We start from the raw sequence: 24,586 nt of genomic DNA on the forward strand, positions 1-24,586 counted from the left end.
ATGTGTGTTAAACTTTAGAGTGTTGCCTTAGTCATAAAATTTAACTAATGAATATTAATGAATGTTACAAAACAAGACACGTCGACTAACGCGGTAACATAACTGCTCAAGGTGGTAAAGTAGAGTATCTTACCTAATAAGTGCGATGCGATAATTGGTAGAAATAAATGTTTATTATGCATTTATATGACGATTCAGTCCTTTTAAAATCGTGTCTGTCAAAAAATAAATCAGATTTTGAGTCTTGTGGCTTCTTCCACCTGAATATTATCGTGCATCTGCACTCTTCTCCGTTGACGACTGCAAGTATTTGGCGACAATTAACACAAACATTAAATATTTTGTTTGAACAATAGGTGCATTAAATGTGAATGGTGTTTAAACATCCGAAAGTAACTGTTATTTGTCTTTTATAAAAACGGCGCAACAGATTTCCGCTGATCAATATCTGACGGTTGACTCTCGGTCACAGTTATAACTTCGCTAAAACGGTTATAAAAAATGAACAGTAATATTTATTCAATTTATTTCATTTTACTGGTAACGATAACCACAGTGATAACGTTGAATAATAATAAAACATTATCGGAACTTTGTCCGATCTACAAAAAGGGTCCTAATGTGAACGTGTTCGACTTGGTCGGGAGTTGGTTGACGGTGTATACGACGCCAAACGCTGCTGCTTGTTTCAAATTTCGGATAAGGGCCACGACAGAGTTGGTAGGTATTAATTAACCAGTCTTTCAAGATAAAGTTTAAGGCTTAGCGTAAAACATGCAATGTTCGATATATAATATGCTTGTCTGCTAAGGCTCTTTCCAAGTAATGTGACTCAATTAAGTGTACGTGTGGATGGTTAACGCGCAAAGCGCAGCGGGCTCGAATCCCGAGTGTGATCGATTTAACTGAGTGGTGTCCTGTGAATATGACACAAAAAAATATTTTATAAATCTAATAAGGTGTCAGAAAATTAAAATGAATAACTGCACTGCCTAAAAAGTACCAAAATTGCCCTATTCAGAAGAACATTTCGGGAATTCTTATTTTCCATATTCATTGATCTCCACACTGTTTTTATAATTACGTACCTACTACCATAATGTTTAATATCTACATGAAATATATTTAATCAGGAACGAGAACAAAACATTGTGAAGTACGGGAACTTTAGTAATCGAGTAATATGGAGCCGGTGTTTACTGCAAGTGGAGACTCCAGTCGGCAAGCACTTCCTACAGGGCATCGGCTCCGACTCCGGCCTTATGGAAAACATCTTTATTTTTGAGGATAAACCAGGTAAAATGAAATTATATGAAAAGTATTAGTACCAACCTTCCAATGTTACCTATCTTTAGTTATTGTCATAACCAAATGGGTTAAGCAGTTTCTTGGAAATAGAGTTGTTTTATCTGCACTCTACACATACTGCTCATAGGTTGACTCAACTTTCTGGAGTAGGTAATTGTCATAATGATTGTTAACATGACTCATTAGCTATTCTGTTGTCTATTTGCATAGTTCAACTAAGTGCTTAAATTCTCATTCTCAGTGATATAAAACACGGGACTTCCCCGTGTGTGTGAAGTGACTTCAAATCGAGAGACGATTGTTGAGCTTGTTTGCGGTTGAAACATATCAGTAGAAAATAGTACCAGTTTGGTTTAAATTGCCTCAGATTGTGTAATAATGACGGTTTATCACTATCAATACTTAGCCTCTCCAAAATGTGCTCATATTCACCTCTTTGACTGACCGTAAATTTACCCAGGAATGTACTCAGAATAAATATCTCCTCAGCGTATAAATAAAATGTCTACACGATCAAAGCTGCGGGTAAAAGCTGGTAGTAAACGTATGGTAATAAACTCAATACAATACGTTTCTAAAAATAGGTATCCTGGTCGAACACCTGCGCCTGCAGATGTTCAAGAAGGCTGCAATTCATTGACCTACATAATTACGGACACAAGCGCACAATGTCTTTACTTTTATTATAGCTTCTTGCTTACATTTCAAAGTCAAAACGAAACTTTGGAGGTAATATATTCCATAATCGAGCGAGATCCCAGCCTGGCGCCTAGCCAGCCTAGCAACCCAAAGTTTCTAATAGTGACTAGGTACTAAGTAATCTGTGGTTCAAGGTTTGCGGCCCAGCCCATTCAAGCAAAAGTCGATAAGGCGAAACTTCTCGGTATTCCTATTTGCATAAGTTGTACCTACATAACTAAAACACAGCTAAATTATAATACAGGTGAGTATACGATTCAGAACGAATCAGCAGACCAGTGGATTGTGTTCGGCCGTCGAGGGAGCGAAGTGCTTGTCATTCGCGACTGTTACGGCGAGTCAGCGGCTGCATTCGCGCGCGCCCCCTACTGGCCCACCGTGACCGAGCTGAGCGCCATATTTCACCGCAGTGGTATTATTGCTCCCACTTATGGAAGACCTCTCTGTGAGCCGAAGGAGGAACCCGTCAGAGAATTTTATGTCACTGCTAATTTCAATAAAAGTGAGACCATGCGCACGTTTAAAAATTGATAGAGGTAGGGAAATGTTACATTATGCTGTTGCTACTTCACAATAGTATAGGTGGCTGACTGTACGATACATTCAGAAGGCTTGTTTTTCATTTTAATAAATAAATTCAAAATTAGTTTTACCTACTTATTTATTTGTAAGAACTATTTTTAAAGTTAAAGCACTACTAAATAATTGTTATTAAGACCAGTGTTTTTTCATGGATTATAATACAAAGTTTCCATTCATGAGCGTAAGATTGCGCCAGCGCACATAGAATATGTAAGGTCTGTCAACAAGGAGATCCATTTCCGGTCGTTCGTCCCATTCGATACCTGCAATATGAATTAGGAATACTATATTAATAAAATAAGAACTAAATTAACCGACCATAGAACATTTGTACATGTACTTTCATAGTTTCATAGAAACCCCCATTTAGTTTGCTCTATGGTTTGGGAAATCCTATGGAAGCATAGTGCAGGTGCATCAAATCAAAATATCATCAAAAAACTGCGTCGACCTATTTATTTATTAGCTTACATAGTTGTCGGTATCAGTATTTTACGATATCGAAGGAAAATGCAGGTTATCATGTTTTTAAGAACTAATTATAGTCAACACAAGAAATTATTCAGAAACCTTATCTTTGCGTAGGTATCTATGCGTCATAAAGCTCCTTTTAATCAAAGATAAAGATATACAGGTATTTTATCTAATAGATATGGTTATGACTATACGATTAGCCCGTTAGTAAATAGTTGACGAGTTACATAACAGAAACAGAATTTGGTATATAGTTAAAATAAATATAGTGTATAAGTATATATATAAAAAAAAAAATATAGGATATAAAAAAAATAACTAACGACCTAGATATCGGAACGATTTATATTTACCCACCTTATTATCCTATGTGCTAAATTCATGGTAAGAAAGATAATGCTACATGGTAGTGGTACACAATAAATATGCTTACTTTTAGTCTAGTGTGTATACCATTACCTAGTCTAGCAGGTATTAGTTTTTGAAATTACATATGTCTAAATAACAATAATACACGTATATCGTCAATATATGACTTCGTGGATATCTAAGATCCGTTTCGCGATAATGAGCGATAGAACTAAAAGTATTAGCATTTAGCTATCATTTCCTTGTTGATATATTGGATAGTCACTACGCCGTAGATCGTCACGGCCACCGGCCACGGCCTCGCTTGATTCCCAGGTCGGTCAGCGTAGTCGACCTCAATAACAATTGAGAATTTGAAATGGTATTCGGTAAAGAGCTTCTTCTTTTATTACATACAATTTATACACTTCCTTCTTAAACAGAATATGGGTCAATCGCTGTTTACGTGTTGTTTTACAATTTTCATATCGCTGCACTAGATGTCGCTACTTGTTCAAAATTGATTGCGCTAGTTGAATACCATTGTGTTCGAAACATTATAAGTGGTAATGATTCCAATAATTTATGAACAGTAATGATAGGGTTGTTTGTGGTGTATGAAGATCTTACCATCGTCTTTGAACGCGTTCCGTCCAGCTTCTGCCCAGAACATAAGTCGCTGCACCATATGAGAGAGACGTAAAGATGCACCTGCCGATGGATCTTTGACATCGAACAGCCGCGATATGCCCATCTGGCAGAACAGAAAAGGTTATTTCAGGTATTTGAAAGGGCTCACAACAAATATTTAGGGTCTATTATTAGCCCTAACTTCCGAACTAATGAGAAGAATAAAGAAATACCTGGCGACATGTATCTACGCCAAATCGATTTTAATTTTTTTCCCGTTCCAAATTCATTCTTAGGAGTTTGATATTGTCAGGAGGCCACCAAAAACGATTGGAAGATACTTTATAGGTTTCCACCATAGGATTGACAGCACTTCAAAGCCATTGTAGCCCCTTTGAGCCAGCCATTTAGACTATGCGTCATTATGTCAGGGATTTTCGATGTAGGCGGATAAAGCTGGATACTTGATCTGCCTACATAATCTATTCGGGGCACGACCGTATGGCGCGTATCAGTGGTGGCTTCGTCATGGTGCGATATGCAATATAACGTATAACATTCCGATTGAATTCTAAATAATCGAGTACCTATTTAAATCGATAACAGCAAATTTTCAATTTCTCTTCACAATTTTTTAAAGTTTTCATACCTTGCCATAGTTACAACGTCAATAAAGCATCTTTTTCGTCCCTAAGTTAGTTAAGATCCTTAAGTTTAAGTTATGTCAGGAATGTTAATATAAAAATCATCAATTCGAACCTGATTAATGGCCACAATCAGGTGTGAATGATTAAGCCATTGAAATAATTAAAAAAATCTTACAGCCTGTAACTTATTGGGCAACAGCAAAGTCATGCGCAGTGTGTAGATTGGGAGTATGGCAGCCATCCGAATCCTTTTCATCCTAGCTGTGATATCTGTGATGCTTGTGCTCTTCACCTGGTCTACTAGTCTTCTCAGGGAGGGTGCGCGAGGCACCACGATCACCAGGCTGAGATCTGGTGATGCGTAAGGAATCTCTATGGCCTGAAAAACCGTTGTACTTGAATAAATCTTAATATGTGTAGGGACATCTTAGAGCTGTATTAAATGCTTAAATTGATGGGACAGGACAGTGATTTAACAAGTTATTTACTTAGGTAACTAAAATTGATTATTACTGACGATGATTTATTATAATAAAACATAGAATCAAACCTTATTTTGTTTGAATTTAAATATATTTGTAGCTAGTTAATTAGATAGTATGTAGTATGTACCTAACAGTGGTGTGTTAGGTACCTATATCTCTACCTACATCTACACGTGTTGACGATCTGGAAATGGAGAATATCAAAATTGTTATCGTTGGGGGCGGCTCACAGTGTCATGTATCAACGACACTCAGAACAATAACTATTGCCCGGTCTGTCATTGTGGTGTCAGTCATGGTGCAGTTCACATACTTCGTGTGGTGCGCTTCGTTAGCGCTGCTGGTGTCCCTCGCATCCTGTGATCGGGAATGCCCGGACAATCGCAAAGAACAAAACCATGATGAAGCAAACCTCAATCACGATCTGCTTTGCGCATATAACGCCGATTTTCGACCAGTCACAGATCATAAAGATGCCGTTAATGTATCAGTTCGGCTGGCTCTCAAATACCTCAGCTTCGACGCCCTAGAAGAAACGTTTACTGTCCACAGTTGGGTGGGAATTACCTGGAAAGATCAATTTTTAAAATGGACTCCATCAGACTATGGCAACATTTTAGAAACACAATTGGAGAGTCACCAAATCTGGAGCCCGAGGATGGCGCTATTCAACGCTGACGCCACAATGTACCAATCGGAACAGATGTACACATCGTGCCTGGTGCAGCACGACGGCAACGTGACGTGCGTCCCACACGTCGCTCACACTGGCATCTGTAGGACGTCACTTCGAAACTGGCCTTATGATGAACAAAATTGTACTTTATACTTCGGATCGTGGATGAATACCGGGGAACAGGTAAATTATACCTTTTTTAAAACGAGACCAGTTGTCATGGATGATTATCAGAATGGGCCAGGGTGGAAGTTGCTGCACGTCGTAAATGAACGCTTGCCCGGAAAATACAAGTGTTGTCCCAATAACACATATCCGATGTTGAAGTACACATTTGTACTAAAGAGAATATCAGCGGGACCGGCAGCCATCGTCGTAGTACCTTCGGTAGTTATTATACTACTTACACTGATGTCTCTAGTGTTAGATGTGAAGGATTATACAAGATTAGTATTAATATGCTTCAGTCTTTACGGACATTTTGCTTTTCTCAAAGAAATAGGGTACCAGATCCCGAAACATAGCGCAGATCCACCTATCTTGCTGCTGTTTCTTCGAGATTCCATGATTATTACACTCGCTGGGATTGTTGAGACATTACTTTTGATGTATCTGAGACAGCGTGTAATACCGGCCCCCGGATGGATAGTGACAGTGAATAGATTGGTTAGCAGCGGACCTGGGAAGTACGTCGTGTTCACAGAATTTGACCCAAATGAGGAGTTCGACACCAAAGGTTTGACTGAAGTTAGTTCTAGGGGGGATGACGCTAAAGCGCGCGTGCACTTGGATTGGATACAGTTCGCGAATTTACTCAATAGCGTAATGTTCATCGTGGCAGCACTGGCCTATGTTGTGCTTCTTTCGGTTTACTTACCGCGCGACAACTGAGTTAAGTTATAGATAATAATGAAACACTTTAGCCTCTAAGTACCTACTCAGTACTCATACTTATGCATATAATAAGTGGATCACGCATAACACAATCATATTAGTTTTGTAATTACTGTATGTATTTTATAACAATAAATATTAATAAAATCAGATAGAGTTCCGAACTAACTACTAACCTGAGCGTCCCATTCCCTGATGTCGGCGTATCCCATGACATCGTTGAGTCTGACCATGCGTACGTTGCGGTGTGGTGCGCCGTCTGCGTCACGGAACGGGGTGGTGCCGTTGAGCACGGTGGGGGCGGAGCGCCAGCGCGCGCGGAGGTACAGCGTGGTGGTGAGCACCGCCGTGACGCCCCCAGACACGTCGTCCTCGTCGAACGTGTCACGTATTACTCCACCAGAATCCGCCTCCACCTATTTTGGTGTGTTTGTGTTTTAAAAGTACCACACACTAGTAAGTAGGTACACTAATACTATTTTGATTCTCTATAACGTGCGTAAAACCGTCTAAGTACAAGGGAAAAATCAAATAGGCGATATTTAACACTTACATTTCGGTTAAGCACTGAAACTATCTGGTCAGGTCTCTCCGTACCGTTAAAACTATCAATGTTGAGTCGCAGCGCAGCCGCAGCTCCACCACAAAATGTCGGAGTAAGGTTTCTACCGGGCCACAGTATAAGTCGCGATGCCGCCCGGAATTTTATCTTATCCGACGACTTTGGCAGATGTGATATCAAATTTCTTATAAAATTTGTAGTTTCCTAAAAAAGTATTAGAGTAATTAAATGGTTCCATGTATTCGTTAAGACAATATAGTCCAGAAAAATAATTTACTATTGCCAGAATTAAAATAATACCTCACAATAAAATTAAAAAGTCAGCCTACCACATCACTCCCTTGAAAGCCAGTACTTTTGGTAATTTCAGCTTTAGATTGAGGGTCAACCTCTAGCGCGAGAGCCATCAACACCAGTTGTAAGAAGAAGCCCGACTGGACGAAGCTCATTCCATTAGTCCGTCGCTCTTGAGGACTTATTGACAACAGTTTGTTGAACGTTATCTGAAAGAACATACAGATACTCAGCTAATACGCCTTCCCTGTTTCTGTGTAAGTTGTAGCCAGTATGAGATAAGGACACATAGCATAAATATAACTGTCGGATAATCTCTTACTACTTACTTACTAGATAAATTGGCAGGAAAACCACCTGATGCCTAATTTAATCAACACTTAATCAGAAGTGATGGTACCGGCCGTAGCCCATAAGAGAAAAATAAAAATAAATATAACCTCCCGTTTAAGAATCGTAATTTTTTATTATTTAATTCTGTCAGTCCTGTGTCAATATCAACAAACCATAACTATTCATACATTCATAACGGGTATTGAGATATTCAATGAAACAAAATCGGTAAACATATCGATAAGGTTAAAGGCTGTATATTGTGTTCCATCACATGTGAGTAAATAAACGCTATTTAATTTTAATAATAGCATCAACACAAATTTTGTTTTCATGCCTATAATACTTTTATATAATTACTCCATTGTTTTACAGTCTTAGCCTTAGCATAAAATATAGAGTGTATTCATGAATATTGATTGGCATGGCGCAGCCTGAAATACTTAATTATGACACAAACTCTGTGTTCTCACAATAATCGTCGCATTCTTACTATCAAGCATATCATGTAAAGGCCGCAAGGACAGTTCCGTCGGTCATCTGAATTGTACGATACGTTCACCTTTATACTTACTACTGTACTCAGGTGATGTACTGTATCAGGTACTTAATTTGTATTTCTTTTTATTTAAAATAAAAAAAGTACAAAGTTAAAACTAAACATAACAATCTAAATAAAACTTACCACGTAAAATTTTCGTTCAAAGTGATCGAGGCTCCGTGAAAATTTCTCAAAGGAAGACAGAATTTGGTACGGCGGTGTTGGTTCTGCTACGGTTGGTTTCAATAATAGATTGTGAGTAGCAATACTGTTTATGTTATTCAAGGATGGCGTAAAGCCCCCTGAAGGTTGTTTAACCAGCGGTGGTAAACTAAATGGTCTATTAACGTTATTCAGTATCATATTCAAATTCGGCCTGGAGCTGAAACTAGGTGGATAATAGCTGGCTCCTTGCACAGGGTACATCATATTACTTGGAAGTATTCTGCCCTGCACTGGGTTCATTGTGCCAGCAGACCTAGTCATAAGAATTCGTCGGTACACAGGTGGCACTTCACTGAGCAATGAGTTCATTCTATTTAAATTGTGCAAATGCGTTTTCAAGTTCTTGTTATTTACTTTTTCATCATCAATTGAACACTCGACCAGTTTGTTATCGACCACACAGAAAGATTTTTTTGTATTGTCTAATTTCGGTACAGGATAGGAAGAAATATAATGACGTCCTGTGGCATTGTTTATATTGGAGGATGGTATATCATTTGCTTGAAGACAGATTATTTGAAAAATTTCAAGTATTATTATTACAAATGTTGCACAGTCTCGATTCATAGTAAATATGAAACATCACATGCCCCCTCTTCGTATGACTGGAGCGTTTTCTTGATGCTAAGATATCATTTTATGTGCGAGTAGTCTGGATAGGTATCTGTAAGTACAGCATTTTGTAAATAATTCTATGAATAAGAGGCTAGCACATGAATATCACAAAAATCACTTAAGTATATACATATTATTATATCTTACTTCTATAATATATCACAGTAAGTAGTTATGACCACTGCACTTGAGAGAACTTAATCGACTACAAGGCGTATCCACGATAATCACATTCGTTTCTCGTTTACGCGGACTAGGTAAGCACTTTCCGCCGAATTAGTAGAAGTAATTAATGTCGATTGGACTAATTTACATAAAGCTGCGTATCTGAATGTGATTGGACCCTTAGAATTTAGCCTCAATAGGATCCCAACGATATTGGTAGATCTAAATATCTACTTTAGAATAATAGATATCTACCTAAATGAGAGATGTTCTGTGGCATCTGCCAAATAAATCAGTTCAGTCTTGATCACCCATTGGCCTCTTCCTCGCATGTGCTTCGGTGCCTTATTTCTATATCTTCCAGTGTAACCTGTCTCTGTGAGACTATGAATGTATGTAACAAGTGATCATTGAAATTCTGTCTCAAATTACCCGGAGTTTAAATGTTGGGCATTGTCCTCGCCGGGCTTATCAGTCTACCGTTCCACTGAATTAGTAAAGATGATAAAAGTTCTACAACCAGAAGACTATTATTTTCTCGTATGAGGGGGATTTACCATACTGTACAGTGTACCTTAAAAACGTAAGAAGAAAAAAAATACAGTTGGATATATCGCATTACAAATAATATTCTATTTAGTAATATCTGTACTTACCTACATCTTTTTTGCTTAGATTATTTAAAAAATAGTAGCAATACACACGATGCTCGGCGTCATTGAGAATACTTCCTCCCATAGTCATTTTAACACGTGCCTACGGCTTTTTCAGAAATGTTTAACCATGATTAGGCAACACTCGTTGTTAATCTAATAGCGTGAAGATACGAGTAAAGGTTGAATGCAAACAATATAAAATGTTTTCTAGTTTCCAGTAGTTCGTCTCGGTTTGTTTAGTAAGTATAGGTATATGTATAAGCATTGAGCGCCCAAAGTAGTGTAGTTATAACTGGCCGTCTTGCCCACCACTGTTTTACATTTAATTGGTTGTGGTTTGCCAAAACTTGACTTTTCAAACTTACCTAAATAAATGTCCTTCTTGCCAATATTCGACTACTTAGGCAGCCGGTTTCGTTTAACCTAGTCAACTGTGCAGAAGTTTGTTTATACGCGAGTGCAGTGTGTACTCTTCAAGGCACAGAGGTCTGCGTTCTTGACGTTTCAAATTCGTGCTGATTACTTGGTGTTGTAACGTCATGGTCTGAGAATTTCTTGACAGAGAAACTAAAGAATGAAGTTTTTTGACCCAGCTCCGAATTCGAACCCGAGTCTCGAGACTATGCCGCGTCGACAGAGTCAGTTTAAACGTACCTACCTCCTAACACAGACACAAAGCACACTGCTTAGACCCCAAAAAGTATAAAAAAAGAATATTATATTATTTAGGTACTATTTAGTAGGGCCAGATATATTCTGATATTTTTACGTTCGGCAAAGTCTTTATTTATCAATTAGAAAAGAGAAATAAAAGTGCACTAAGTACATACGTTATCAGTCATTATTTAAGGCTTTCTGTATAGAGTCCAGAATATTGGATATTTCTTCCGAACCATTATTAATAAACAGGGTTTGTCACATTTAAATTGTGTTGTAACTGGCGGCGCCGATGGGGATGCACCCAATCCCACAGTTACTGTAAAAATTAAAACATTGTTCTTAGGAGCTGTCTGTCTGGCGAGTCAGTGGTAAAATGTGCGGATTTAGAGATGCTGTTCAGTAAATTCATTCGAGAATTTAACTAAAGAACTAGGTACTTTGTTTTAGTACCACATTCTTAGAAGCAACCATGGATATCTTCTTGTAAACCTTATGTTTCTCATTGGCTTACAGATATTGGAAGAGGTCCGACATAGTGAATTCGAGACATCGTAACACTTAAGAGTAACGTAAAATACATTTATAAAGTAAACTACATTCTCCAAATATTGTTTCAGGACAGTAGGGAGGTAAACATTTTAGCAGGTAAGTTTAAATTTCAGGCAAATAAAAGAAGATTTAATCAACAATAGTAATTTCTTATAATTTTTTGACGGTACAATTTGAAGCACATCAGGCGAAAAATACTAGCTTCATAGGAACACTAAAATTAAGGTACTCCTCGGAAGGTTCCAATGAAGGGTGGTGGTATACGAGAGCAGCGAATCAGATATAAGAAAGGTCGGTCGATGACGAATGGGATTCTTGCACACAACATCACGATACCTCCGCCTGCGACAATAAGTACCTACTTTATATGAAGAAATAATAAATATGAGGTAGGTATTAGGTATTACCATGCATTTTCATTAACTCCCCCGACGCACGCAAAAATTAATTTGATGTGTCTCTCTGTCTGTTTGTCTGTGTGTGTGTCTGTCTGTCTGTCTGTGGCATCATTTAACTCTTGAACGGATGCATTGATTTCGGTTTAGTTTTATTTTTGTATTAAAGGTTACTATGTGCGAGTGTTCTTAGACATGTTTGATGAAAATCGGTTGAGCCGTTAAAAATTTGTAGGGGGTGAAAGTGAGGGGAGGAGAGGAAATTTACTCGGATGGTCTCAAATTGCTTCGTATGATGAGAAAGTTGGTGGTGGGAATATTCGAACGGCTTAACCTAACTAGCCAATATAGAAAAAGTATGAAAAAAGAATCGGGTTTTTTTAATTTTAAATTTATAGTTAGGTATACTAAAGTCATCTGCAATGTTGCGTTAACAATCAGCATACCTACTAGGAATCGACTGCACATCATTCGGTTTAATGAACACCTCAATATTATGAAACTTGTGTTAGTGGCCTTTACTTACTTACAGACTAGGTTATTGATATTGCTTTGCTTTGTTTATACTTATAAGATAAATAAGTAAGTAGGTATAATTTACTGCTGTACCTTCAAAGTAATATTATTCGACTGGTAACTATGTCATGCGCTTCCCAAGCAATTGGTTTTATAACGACTTCTCGAATTTCTTTCTGTCTTACAAAATATATAATGATCACATGCTTGAACGTTAGAAACCTGAATGGTTTTGTTAAATTTTTGTTATAGCAGGTACCTACTTACCGTACTTTCTTTTTTCTCTTCTGGTACTGTGATAATGTTTTCCTATCCGTAGACAAAATGTGTAACGCAAAACAAGTACCTAAGTATTATTACTTACTAAGTAATTTGAAATTATGAAAGGAGGTTGGTATTTTATATTAAAAAACATAAATGTGCGTAAAATATATATCTCTACTTGTATAAAAAATATTATTATAATAAATAGCTGACCCGCGCAACTTCGCTTGCGTTACATATGCGTTAAAAATTTTCCCTGTTTTTGTAACATTTTTCACTGGTACTCTGCTCCTATTGGTAGTAGCGTGATGATATATAGCCTATAACCTTCCTCGATAAATGGACTATCTAACACTGAAAGAATTTTTCAAATCGGACCAGTAGTTCCTGAGATTAGCGCGTTCAAACAAACAAACAAAGAAACAAACAAACTCTTCAGCTTTATAATATTAGTATAGATTAGTAGTAAATAGGAATAAGTACATTATAGATAGTATTAGATAGACTCCAGCGAATTACGTTCTCTTTGGGATTATATCATAATTAACGCATATCAGAGGCCGGTATTACAAAGAACATACAAATAAGAGCTGGATATCATATCCGTCAAACGTGTTAGATAAATACATGGAAAGTTCTGAAACCGGCTGTAAAGCATGCATATTTGTAGCTCGATTCTCTACTGCTAGCGACTACCGACAACCGCCTTGTCATCGAGAAATTATGTATGAAAATCTGATCAGCGCCTCTGACGGGCGTCGTAGGAATTATTTTGGCAGTACATTCTAAATGTCCAATTTTTGATACTCGACAGTACCGACTATAGACAATCGAGCTATTGAAGTAGTGACAATATTGTTTATTCTTCGACACCGCGGTATGTAGCCGTGAAGTGTGGCGCTCCGTCCACGAAGATGAAGGCAAGGAAGGGCCGGTCAGCCACGAACGTCGGCGTCGGCGGCTCGTCTATTATGGCCGAGTAGCACATGATGCCCATGGCTGAAATACAATCAATAAGCGCGTCGTGAGATCACACAATTAGAGCCATAAGTTCCACGGCGAACATGACAATTTTATCAACAATGACATGGTACTAAGTATAGAAAAAGAAAATCGGCGTTCACCCGCCCAAATTATGACTGGTTATCGTCTGCAATGAACAGGCTATTTAACGACAATGCACATGATTTGGCTTAAAGCAGGTAGGCACTTTTTAGCATGTAGGTAATTTGTGTTTTCTTTTCCTATTTTATTTATTTATTTATTATTTATTTAGCAGGCATGCAGTTGTATACAACTGGTTAATGCCTGTATCCTGGTAATTCGCTATGATGTAATCATTCATTAAAAAAATATTTGTCCAGTCTATTTTTGAATTGATTGACAGTTTCAGCTTCGACTACATTATTTGAAAAGCAATATTGTCAATTTCAAACGCAACAATAATTATCGAGGTTAACTTGTTTATAAGAAATAATCCTCTCTTGCATGAAGAGAAATGCAGATATTTGTGGTTATTCGAATAGTCTATCATGTCACTAAACATATAAGAGACAAGAAGCCGCAGGCGAAAGGTATCATTTAAAAAAAAGGGACTTGGAACTACTTGGAATACTTATTTATTGAAAAAAACTTTCTTTTGTTCATAGGTATTTTGTACACCTACATAAGATAGAGACTTAACAATCTGGAAGTAGTAAAATAAATTTGAACTATTGCCAATTTGGTTTATTGACACCGCGAAATGACGCCGTAAAGTGTGGCGCTCCGTCCACGACGATGAAGGCAAGGAAAGGCCGATTAGCCACAAACTTCGGCTTGGGCGGCATACCTAAATAGCACGAAGCGGCTGGTGCCATAGCTGCAATACAATTAATACGAGCGTGATGAGACCACACAGGTAGGTCATAAGTGCCATAACCACGGCCAACATAACAAACAAACAAAAAGCGAATAACCGTGCTTACCCCATTGAGTTATGTGTACTATGTACGAGAGAATACGTTTCAACTTCTTTTGTAAGGGAGCAACGTATGAACGGAAGAAGTTTTTAGAAAAGTAGAATAACACACGACGTTGTAATTATACAAATGGTCTGCCACGAAACTTTTTGTGACAGACCAAAGGTACGTACCTACTTATCAAAAACTTCAAATTCATGTTGAAGCTTTTTATAGAGTAGGTACCTAGTTACCGTACTAAGTTTATCTCTGTTCGTAGGTATTTTGATATGTACTTACCTACACGACTTGCTTATGTTCAGTGTAAAATTTAGAATAATTGCAGGTATTTTATAATAAAAAAAACATAAGTAGGTATTTATAAAATATATATATATCTCTGCTTGTATAAAAAAACGTTATAATATAATACATATTAGTAAGTAGGAATACATAATCTATTAATTTACTTGAACTTTGTTCTCTTTGGGATTGCGGTTTCACAAATCACATATTAATACAAGTTGAATAACAAAGAAGTGTTAAAGCTACAGTAAATTGGTGCCACTTTCTGATACCTAAGTATGTCGTGTATAGCCGGCCGTGGCGGTTAAAGGGTTAAACCCAGGAGGCGAAGAGAAATCGGCTACTGTATTAACGGCTCAATGTGTGGCTTTATACAACACTATGAAGGTAGTGAAACCGGCTGTAAAACATGCATTTTTTAAGTTGCCACAATACGGCTTATTCTTCGACCCCCCGATATGTTGACGTAAAGAATGGCGCTCCGTCCACGATGATGAAGGCAAGGAAGGGCCGGTCAGCCACGAACGTCGGCGTCGGCGGCTCGTCTAATATGAGCGAACACATCACGATGCCCATGGCTGCAATCCAATCAATACGTGCGTCATCAGATCACGCTAGTAGAGCCACAAGTGCCATAACCACGGCTAACATTACAGACAATCACACTATACTACTGAAAGCAAATACCCTGTTTACCTGCACAAAATATGACTGGTTCAACTCTGTGTGCACCTTATTTACCTATTTTAAACGCAGACTTTCTCAATACAGGTAGGTACTTCTTAAAAATATATTAAAAAGTCATTAAATGCTCCAAAACCAACAACAACCATCTAATACCTACCTAGTACCTACGTTGTTAAATATATTTTAGAACGATTGGGCCATAAGTTTTTATGGATAAACTAAACAAGAATGCGTGAGGTACCTATATTAATAAGAAATTATAATGATTTTGCAGCATTCTAGCAAACACTTCTCGGTACCTTCACCAATTACTTATACTTCATTTAAACCGTTACGACTTACGAATTAGCTGACTTAAGGTAGGTACCTAATACTAGGGCAAAAAAATAATGTTTTATATTACAAACATTTAATAACAATAAAAAATAATATTCTATAAGTACATAAAAACAGTAAATAATTATTTGCTCTTAGGTTAACGTAAGTGCGTTTATAATAGATCCAAGATGCAGTCTGAAACTTTGTTATTTCAAATTATCTAAATATTGAAGGAAATAAACTATTATTATGATTTGTACTCTCCTAGATGCCCATCGCGTTTGAAGTACTCCTGAGCGATACATTACAAATAAAGAACTTTGTTATTACTTTTATTTCAACTTTATTTTGATCGGCTTTAAAAGTGCAAAACTAGTGAATAGTTGTAGCAAAACAATAAAAGCTGCAGACAACATCGCGGCTCGTTTGCGTGTTCAGTGTTATAACAAGCTGTTGTGTCGGCTCATGTATCGTGTGCACGTGACGAGGGCATCAGTTGCCGCGGAAGGCACCGATGAACAGTGGAGCTCGGTTGGCGCCGAGCAGTACGTAGAGGAAGGGCCGGTCGGCGCGGAACTCGGGCGTGATCATCGCGCACCGCATCATGATCACCATGCCTGCGCCACACACACCATTATAGTTCATCGCGTTGAGGCTCGTGCTCGGACGGGCGGAAGACGGCCGCGAAGGCCACGGTGTGTCCTAGTCGCAGGCACCACAGCGCCGGCCGGTCCGCCACGAACGCGTCCGGCAACGAACGACGGCTGCGGACGCCCGCTGCGCGTGCACACATCACACCATTCAGACGATACACAATACTTTCACATACCAGCCCACATACAACAAATATTCACGTACTACATTCTACACTATACAAGTCCAAAGCACCAGCAGATACCATGATAAGATAGCACAGTAAAAGACCTCAATTTGTTATCTTATCGAAAAAGGGATACATAACATGTCAATAAAAAAGTGTATTTTTACAAGGTGCAGTTAAATAGTTACAAGTAAATCAGCTTTGATTTTTATTGTTATCTAAAAATGTTAGTAAAAGCAAATATTCAGGCATTAGGTGCGAATAATTTGAAAAATTTGCTCGTATTAGGATCGATAATACCATTATCTATAAGGTTATCTTCCACAACGATTTTATCATGTACTTTGGACAAAATGAACATGCAAAAGCGGAAATACCGAAGAAAAATCTTGACCACAAAATCGGTATTTGTTAGTCACGGATCTTTTAAAGGAAACTTGATAAAATTTATGAAACGAAATGAGTCAGTAGCGATAATTAAGTCGAGTAATGACATGTCATAAAATCACGGAATGTTTGATAAAAATATCGACAGAATGACATGTTAGTTATGCAGAAAGATAAGTATAGGTAAATTCCGAAAACCCAACAAAAAACAAAACTTTATGCGTCTATATGACAAGTATTGGGAATTAACCATCACGCCACCAGCGATGCAGATTAAAAAACCCACCAGACATGCAGATAAGACTATATTAATAACAACCACAGATAATGAGCAATAAATAGTCTCGAGGAAATTGAATGCGAGTTCAAGCTTCACGATCATAACGCGATTGAAATATTATTGATGATGTAGGAACGCTCACGAATAATAAGTTCGAAACATTATCGTACTAAAATTATAAATGCGAAAGTTTAGATTTTAGGAATAGATGTTTATTACTTTTTCACGCGAAAAATTTGAAAAAAAAAATATGCGGGATCAACCCAGACCACTTTTTATCCCAGGAAATATTCTCGCGACGGCCAGAAGATAGCTTAAATATTATGTTATCCACTCGACTATCTTTTGCTAATTATCTGGTGCAATAATTATTACGACACTTACCAGTAGCAGCCGCGGCTTCAGCGCCTTCCTCGTTGACTTCAATAAATGCCTTCTGTACAGCCTTGGACACGTACAACGACTCTGGCTGGTTCAATATCTTTGTAAGACCCGAGTTACCCATGTCAAAGATAGCGTTGATACCCAGCTGAAAAATGTTTCAAACAATATTATAAAACGCTGGACATTTTAATGCATAAATCCATACTAATATTATAAATGCGAAAGTAACTCTGTTTGTCTGTCTGTCTGTCTGTTACTCAATCACGCCTAAACTACTGAACCAATTTGCATGAAATTTGGTATGATACCCGAGCAAGGAAATAGGCTACTTTTTATCCCGGGAAAATTATGCATTTCCATAGGAAAATTCAGGTGGCGGACGAAGTCGCGGGTAAAAGCTAGTTTAGAAAGAAAAAGAAAAATATTCGCGTACTTTAGGTAGGAGCTCCTTCAAGTCAATCTCTGTTTCGATCTTGAACTTGGGTATGGTGACTTGTACTTTGGTTTGGTGCATATTGTCGATGTCTGATAGTAAGTCGTGTCCGTCGGCCAGTTTCTTCAACACACCGTCGAGTCCTTCGATCTCTTGCGGCAATACAATCAGCATGCTCGCCTCGTTGCCCAAGTATGGAATATCCAGCAGCTGTAAAAATAAACGTATGTAACTTATTAGTGGAATTATAAGAGCGAGATATAAAGTGGTAACTTGTTTGTGGACTATCATCTTATTTTGCAAAGGCTATAAGCCAACTCCAAAGGCGATCTGGAGAAATCTGAGCCAAAATGAATATTTTGGCTTCCTGGCTAGACATTTACGGCTAGCTACGTAAATAATATATGAAAAGATCCCTAGGTTTTGAGGTAGCACTTTTACAAAATATAATTATTTTGCGGATGTAATGTTATCTTAATTATCTTTATCAAAAAATGTCACATGTGGTGTCCAGTCATCGATGTGTCAGAGTTAAAGCACTGATTCATTTTAGCTAATTTCAACACGATTTCATAAGCAACATTAAATATGTATACGTCATGAGTTCAATAGGTTAAAACAAAATAAATCGCGGTTTACGTACACCGATTTCGCAAAAATTTGTGGTAATAGCTGCTGAAATAGGACAGGAAACATTGTATGTCTGGGGAGCAACACTAGTCAACTAGTCACCTATATGGTCATAATTTAATAAAATATTATCCTGTTGGGAAGTACACAGGCCATAAGTAGGTGGGCTTTTGCCCCAATTGTATTCTATTACCTGCTTAAAACATTTTGAGTTAAGTCAACGTCTGTACATACCTACCTATTGTCATACGTGAATCATAATTGCCTATAATCATAGCCGCGTAGGCTTCCCACTCTAACTGCTAATGTTCAACTAACCGTTTTTATATGACCATGAGACTTCTTTGTGCATATGAATAGATGTAGATCACTAATATTTAGACGAAACGCTGCTCGAACCGAACTATTCACAGAATCAATAGCTATTAATAATCGTGCTGTAATACGGAAAATATTTAGGCAAATCGTTATAGAATAAGAAAAATACCGATGAATTGAAATGTAATGTAAACTATACCTGAGCATTAAGTGCTTCACTGTGGCCGATAGAGTAGTCTCCTTCTCTGTACATCATTGGAATATTGATAGTTGACGCCGCGTTGACGTGGAACGGTTGGTCGAGGGTGTGTGACGGGTTAAACTGCTCTTTCCATGAACCCTATACAAACAATCAAAGAAGCAAATAAGTCAATGTTATAAATACAAGATCGCAGTGTTTATGTTAGATGTTTACCTTGAAATAGAGAGCGTTGACTAGCACGAGGCGAGTGTCGGAGTTGACGCTGTCGGGAGAAAGCAAGTCCTTGATCTTTTTATTCGTTTTATTTTCAACCTGAAACATCCAATATTACAATAAAATCTCGTTATCTACTGGTTACTAAACAAGTATTATCGTATAAGATATAAATGTCTCCAGGTACGCCTCAACTACGGGAAATATTAACGATATATGTACAATATGTAGGTACATGTACATAATGCTTATTGATTCTACCGTACACATAGTCTGTTGAATAATTAGTTAGAAAATGTACCCAATCATTAATATTCTTGACAGCAGCGGAAGCTGCAGCGAAGTCTACTTTCTCCATAGCGGCATCGAATACTTTGACAGCATCTTTCTTGAGTTCAGGGTGTAGGTCGTAGGAACCCTCCATGATGTACACCTTGTTGGCTACATTCAGTGTGACGCCCTTGATCGCTTTCAACTTGGACGATACCGCGGCGAATGACGAACGAATCTGAAAATTCATTACCATCGTACAATAAGGTTGTCGATTGTTATCTGTTTATCGATTTAGGACAGCGTTTGCATATTATTATGACTGTTATGTGCCATCATAATTTGATGGAGTGATTGAAGTATAACTTGCACTTGAGTGGTGATATGTTATCCTCATTGGTACGGTCAAATCGTGGCCGGGTTGCTAATTGATCAAGTTATTTTTGGACGTTTATCAGTCACGTATAGATAGCAGGTATTCGTTGAATAGCAATAACGTAAATGATTAGAAAGGGTGAATCAGAAATCAGACAGGTAGAGAATTAAGACACTTCCAGTTTTTTGAAAATTTCCTTACCGCATTATCGTCAGCAATTCCGAGTGTCTTGAGTAGTTGTGAATGTGCTGGCTCAGTGGTACCCAGAGCTAAAAGTCCCAGAACAAACTCTGCTGATAGCGGTGAGGACACCACGCTCTTGCTTTTGTCCAATTCCTAAAATCATAATCAATAATAATTATATTATTATAATGTATAAATATTATAAAGCCGGTGAACTTTTTTATTACCTGTAACTGTTAATTATCAAGATTTATCGATTTTGTTTATCATCGATGCACAAAAATAAGTGCATTATTCGATTATCGAACGAATCTTTTAAAGCGTCTCTATGGATTAGATAAGTACTGGCTGTAGACTAAATTTTGTTTCGAAAATGTCGGAAGCAGGCACTGTGTAGCCTAACGCCTTAGTTCAAGGTCGGAGTACAATGGTTGTGCCTGTACATTGTTTTTTGCTAGTTCGATTACATTTGAGCTTGGGAACAGTTCACAGTAATAGTTGATTGTAACATTCAACATTTCAAAATGTATGATAAGAATTCCGTATAATTTGGACTGCTTTGGTATAATGGTGTTAAGCTATTTCTGTATACGTGCGTTTTGATTTTTTTTAAATCTTTTTTTAAGAAAATGATTTTTTTAAGTCTGCACTATCTCAACTATCTGCCGTTACATAAACCAAAGAATTCAAAGTTAAATAACAAAATTCGTGGATTAAACTAGTAATTTGTCATTGTCATTTTATTATTTATCTAAGTTAAAATTAAAACGATATAGACTATTTATTCTGTATATTGATAAGAATGCTATGTTCAGACATTTTGATCAACGTAGGTATAAATCAATGTCGTTATTTACTTACAAATTATGATACTTGATACCTATAGTTTTTCTTTCCGTGTTTACTTGTATGCCAAATAACTTTGTGTATCAGAATATGTATGCACCATGTTATAGCCAGGATGGCAAATAAAAAGAAGAGATACAAGAAAGTACCTACAGGTGAAAAAGGCATCATTCATCCGCTTCGACACTTAATATGTTTTAGCGCATATCATACCGAAAAAAAAAATCATACTGAAATGAGTTGTCCAATTGTCCAATTATATATAAATTTGCCGTTAACGCATAAACGTTATATTTTAAATGTGAACATAACGAATTGCATTTGCTTTTAAATAGAAATTGTGGGTAGCTGAGTAAAAAAATGTTTTAAAGCAGTTTTATTGAAATCTACAAGAACATATCAAAAGGTTTAATTTTTAAAGATTTAGGAAACTTGATTTACTTATTTTTGACATTATTTACATAACACAATTTTATTTTCAGAATTTAATAATATTTTAAAGATACTAATCCTTATCTATATAAATCCGTAAGTGCACCGCAAATCGGATTCTTTATTGATAAAGTGTGTAATAGATTACATTTTTGTAAAGTACAAAGTGTATTTTTACCAAACATACTATCATAGTATTTTGTATGGACCATCCTACCCACATATAATTTTATTTCAACATATTTTTTTTTATTAAAATGTCCTAGTTTTGAAGTACTATAAGATGTAAATGATCAATTAATAGCTCATGAAACCTTTAGTAGTTAAAATAAAATAATGTTATACAAGTTAATTAGGTATACTTGCTAGTTTATGTTTTTTCGTCAAATAAATTTGGTACTTCAGAATGAATAGTAGGTATCATATAATACCTTCTCATTCATTGTGCTTCAAATTTGCTTGTTATTTCATAAGTACATAAAGGCTATTTTTTAAATAAATTAGAATTACCTACAGGCCTGAATATAAAATCATTTTGTTTTTTATTTAATTCCACTGTATCTATATCAGAGTGATAATAAATCATTAACATTATATAAACATTTAAGCTACATAAAGTATTAAATAATATTTAAAAAAAAGTTAACTTTGTATTTGATGCAAGTGCTGGTTACAGTTATCTTTCTACCCCAAAGAAGTAAAAAAATACCTACATAAAGTATTACATTAAATTAACAATAACTAGGTTCTCTTTGAGATATGACTAATGTTTATTTTACAGTTATCCAAGCAGCTTTTTAGCATCTTTGTCAAAACCATTATAATAATGACAATTTTTTTTAAATAATTACTTAGATAAATAAAAATCTACTTACATTACAGAACTTGGCAGAAAATTTGGCAACAGCAGATGCAAAAATCTTGGGATCCATGTTTTGCTGGGTACTGTTAACTTCTAGCGCCGAAAATAGAATAACTATAACAACACAAGTGTCTGTTAGTGCTCCAAACGTACTTCTGCTTCAATTCACCTACACTCAACGAAAATTGATGACATCACCAGACGACGCCGGCTCACAACATCGCTATCGCGCATTCTCGCCAGCGAGTGACTCACAGTCGATTAGAGGGGGGATAGAAAATCAAGGTTACTGCTTATTTTTACAATATTTATGTGGTTTGAAATAAAAAAGACCTAAATTAACACAAAATGAGCAAATTCAACTTACATGCGATACAGAGTTTCCACATCTATAAGTATTCATAGATACGTAGAATAATGAGTAACTACCCGGCGTTTTTATTTGCACTAACAATTTATACTTATCAATCTTAAGTCTTATAATCTTATCGCACGGTATCGACGAAAATCAGCACGACGCATGTGGCTAGATTTAAGGCGTACTGGTAAAAATTGGCGCACTGATTCCACCTTGCTAAACAGGCACTAGTTATTATATTTTTTCTACAAAAAAAGTAGTAGTCCAAAAGAAATAAAAGCGGAAGCAAGGCAATTTCAGAAGGACAAAATATATTTATTTATAAACAAAGTAACGTCAAAATCAAACGAAATGTGTCACTGTCAGTGTCAAATATGACATAACATTTTGCGTTGAACATTCAATGGTTACTAAATGGTTTTGTACATATAAAATTATTATTTAAAGTATTTATTTAATGAACAGTTTTAATTATTATAGCAGAGATTGTAAAATTCAATGGTTACTTAAAAAACAAATAACTTTCTTGATATTCTCGTTAAGCTCAAAAACCTACATTATTGTAGTATCTTAACTTTATGTGCCTAGTTTCATTCGGTTTGTCTTATTCCTTGGACTTAATTTTTGTTTCTATAGTATGGTGTTCCATACTATGATAGCATATGACCATCTTCGTTGTAAAATTTCTCTTGTGTAGTGATGGGTATAATTATAAAACTAAGCTCATGATTTTAAAAATACTCTACGGTCTGTACAGGCACTGGACCAAGTGGTGCCAGTTAAACCTGCAATGGTATGTTCAGTGAATTATGTTATACCTACAAAATTGACGTCAAGAATTAATTTTAATAAAGAATAGTTATACCATTCAGTACCTGTTATGTATTATCACTGGGGGTTCAGCTCACAACGAACATTTATTTTTCATTTTTGTTGTATTACACTTTATTGTGACTCACTTGTCGACATCACAGCCTACCCGATTACCTTACAAGTTTGCCTTTACTAATTTAATAAAAAAACATTTTTAGAGTATGATTTTAAGAAAAATGTTACTTTTGGATAACCGGAGTAGCCATCTAGGTTGAAAAATATGTTTTTTTTTAAACTGAGAGGTTCTACGTTGACGACCTAATGTATTTAGCTTTGACAGCTCCGTGTCAAAATGTGATCTGAATGCACACTTAATACCTGCATATTACCTTTGTAGGTAAATAGGACATCTGGGCCATTTTTATATAGGGTCAATTCACTATTTTCTTTTATTCATTAATAACCTTTTAATTATGCACCCACTCTGCTGACCGCCTCCGTGGCACCGTCGCGTCGGTAGTATAACCGACTGCAGTGATGAGGACACGAATTCGATTCCTGGATCGGGCAAATTTGATATTTTTGACTTTTCTAGTTTATATAATATTTTTGAATATTAGTCTTTGGATGGGGTAACGTGCCCGATAAATGACCGTAAGCTCCATGACCTTTGTATCCTTTTACATGAGACCAACATTGTAAACGGCGAAATCAAAATTGGTTCAGCAATTTAGCCGCAAAAGCCTTAATAGAAAGACAGATCAACAGAATTATGAAAGAAACATTACTTCTCGATTCAGTTTAAAATTTTTATTCTTCTTGTATTAAAACCTACTTCATTCTTTTTATTATGACTATTCCTGCCTGTAAAGTAACTTTCAAATACCTTGGAATCAAAATGTTAAACGTGCGTCAACAAAATTGAAAATATTTTTTAGAAAATGTAAATAAAATATTCCCTTAGGAACAAACAAAATTAATAAAAATAAGAAAACCTACCAAAAATTTTC

At 36.5% G+C, this 24,586-nt stretch overlaps 4 protein-coding genes across 10 annotated transcripts; 2 read left to right on the forward strand and 2 right to left on the reverse strand.

Annotated features, from left to right (window-relative positions):
• Positions 1 to 108: 108 nt before the first annotated feature.
• LOC142982927 (uncharacterized) lies at positions 109 to 2,659 on the forward strand. The gene is made up of 3 exons (XM_076129670.1): positions 109 to 720; positions 1,134 to 1,296; positions 2,252 to 2,659. Exons 1-3 carry the CDS (start codon positions 502 to 504, stop codon positions 2,536 to 2,538), a joined length of 669 nt encoding a protein of 222 aa, XP_075985785.1. The 5' UTR covers positions 109 to 501; the 3' UTR covers positions 2,539 to 2,659.
• On the reverse strand, positions 2,657 to 10,220 carry LOC142982913 (antichymotrypsin-2-like). Of its 2 annotated transcripts, XM_076129658.1 has the most exons (9): positions 10,135 to 10,220; positions 9,734 to 10,052; positions 8,618 to 9,362; positions 7,635 to 7,808; positions 7,297 to 7,509; positions 6,920 to 7,159; positions 4,864 to 5,067; positions 4,042 to 4,165; positions 2,657 to 2,852 (listed from the first exon to the last, which is right to left on the reverse strand). In XM_076129658.1, exons 3-9 carry the CDS (start codon positions 9,263 to 9,265, stop codon positions 2,743 to 2,745), a joined length of 1,713 nt encoding a protein of 570 aa, XP_075985773.1. In that variant the 5' UTR covers positions 9,266 to 9,362; positions 9,734 to 10,052; positions 10,135 to 10,220; the 3' UTR covers positions 2,657 to 2,742. The 2 variants fall into 2 exon arrangements, with proteins under 2 accessions (XP_075985773.1, XP_075985765.1); XM_076129650.1 differs by lacking the exons at positions 9,734 to 10,052; positions 10,135 to 10,220 and adding an exon at positions 9,461 to 9,682.
• LOC142986104 (neuronal acetylcholine receptor subunit alpha-6-like) lies at positions 5,469 to 6,909 on the forward strand. The gene has a single exon (XM_076134359.1). The coding sequence runs from the start codon at positions 5,469 to 5,471 to the stop codon at positions 6,738 to 6,740; it is 1,272 nt and encodes a 423-aa protein (XP_075990474.1). The 3' UTR covers positions 6,741 to 6,909.
• A 1,328-nt stretch (positions 10,221 to 11,548) lies between the features above and the next one.
• LOC142982941 (antichymotrypsin-2-like) lies at positions 11,549 to 23,792 on the reverse strand. 6 transcript variants are annotated; one of them, XM_076129720.1, is made up of 9 exons: positions 22,773 to 23,075; positions 22,419 to 22,519; positions 20,284 to 20,418; positions 19,738 to 19,944; positions 19,437 to 19,535; positions 19,221 to 19,361; positions 18,074 to 18,283; positions 17,641 to 17,785; positions 11,549 to 11,685 (listed from the first exon to the last, which is right to left on the reverse strand). In XM_076129720.1, the coding sequence occupies exons 1-9, from the start codon at positions 22,792 to 22,794 to the stop codon at positions 11,564 to 11,566; spliced, it is 1,182 nt and encodes a 393-aa protein (XP_075985835.1). In that variant the 5' UTR covers positions 22,795 to 23,075; the 3' UTR covers positions 11,549 to 11,563. The 6 variants fall into 6 exon arrangements, with proteins under 6 accessions (XP_075985835.1, XP_075985820.1, XP_075985818.1 ...); XM_076129705.1 differs by lacking the exon at positions 11,549 to 11,685 and adding an exon at positions 12,673 to 13,517 and having other exon boundaries at positions 22,773 to 23,074; XM_076129703.1 differs by lacking the exon at positions 11,549 to 11,685 and adding an exon at positions 14,831 to 15,342 and having other exon boundaries at positions 22,773 to 23,073.
• Between the last annotated feature and the right edge of the window lie 794 nt (positions 23,793 to 24,586).

Source organism: Anticarsia gemmatalis, chromosome 2 (genome assembly GCF_050436995.1).
Source record: "Anticarsia gemmatalis isolate Benzon Research Colony breed Stoneville strain chromosome 2, ilAntGemm2 primary, whole genome shotgun sequence".
Classification (NCBI taxonomy): domain Eukaryota; kingdom Metazoa; phylum Arthropoda; class Insecta; order Lepidoptera; family Erebidae; genus Anticarsia; species Anticarsia gemmatalis.

What these genes read in the sequence shown, in the direction of transcription:
- LOC142982927 (XM_076129670.1), top strand. Translation starts at nt 502, where the DNA reads ATGAACAGTAATATTTATTCAATTTATTTCATTTTACTGGTAACGATA. An exon ending in TAAGGGCCACGACAGAGTTG is followed by an intron (nt 721 to 1,133) that starts GTAGGTATTAAT and finishes ATATTTAATCAG; the next exon opens with GAACGAGAACAAAACATTGT. An exon ending in TATTTTTGAGGATAAACCAG is followed by an intron (nt 1,297 to 2,251) that starts GTAAAATGAAAT and finishes ATTATAATACAG; the next exon opens with GTGAGTATACGATTCAGAAC.
- LOC142986104 (XM_076134359.1), top strand. Translation starts at nt 5,469, where the DNA reads ATGGTGCAGTTCACATACTTCGTGTGGTGCGCTTCGTTAGCGCTGCTG.
- LOC142982913 (XM_076129658.1), bottom strand. Translation starts at nt 9,265, where the DNA reads ATGAATCGAGACTGTGCAACATTTGTAATAATAATACTTGAAATTTTT. An exon ending in TTGAACGAAAATTTTACGTG is followed by an intron (nt 7,809 to 8,617) that starts GTAAGTTTTATT and finishes ATGTTCTTTCAG; the next exon opens with ATAACGTTCAACAAACTGTT. An exon ending in TTTCAGTGCTTAACCGAAAT is followed by an intron (nt 7,160 to 7,296) that starts GTAAGTGTTAAA and finishes ACACCAAAATAG; the next exon opens with GTGGAGGCGGATTCTGGTGG.
- LOC142982941 (XM_076129694.1), bottom strand. Translation starts at nt 22,794, where the DNA reads ATGTGGAAACTCTGTATCGCAT. An exon ending in GAATTGCTGACGATAATGCG is followed by an intron (nt 19,945 to 20,283) that starts GTAAGGAAATTT and finishes ATGAATTTTCAG; the next exon opens with ATTCGTTCGTCATTCGCCGC. An exon ending in GTGAAGCACTTAATGCTCAG is followed by an intron (nt 18,284 to 19,220) that starts GTATAGTTTACA and finishes TTATTTTTACAG; the next exon opens with CTGCTGGATATTCCATACTT.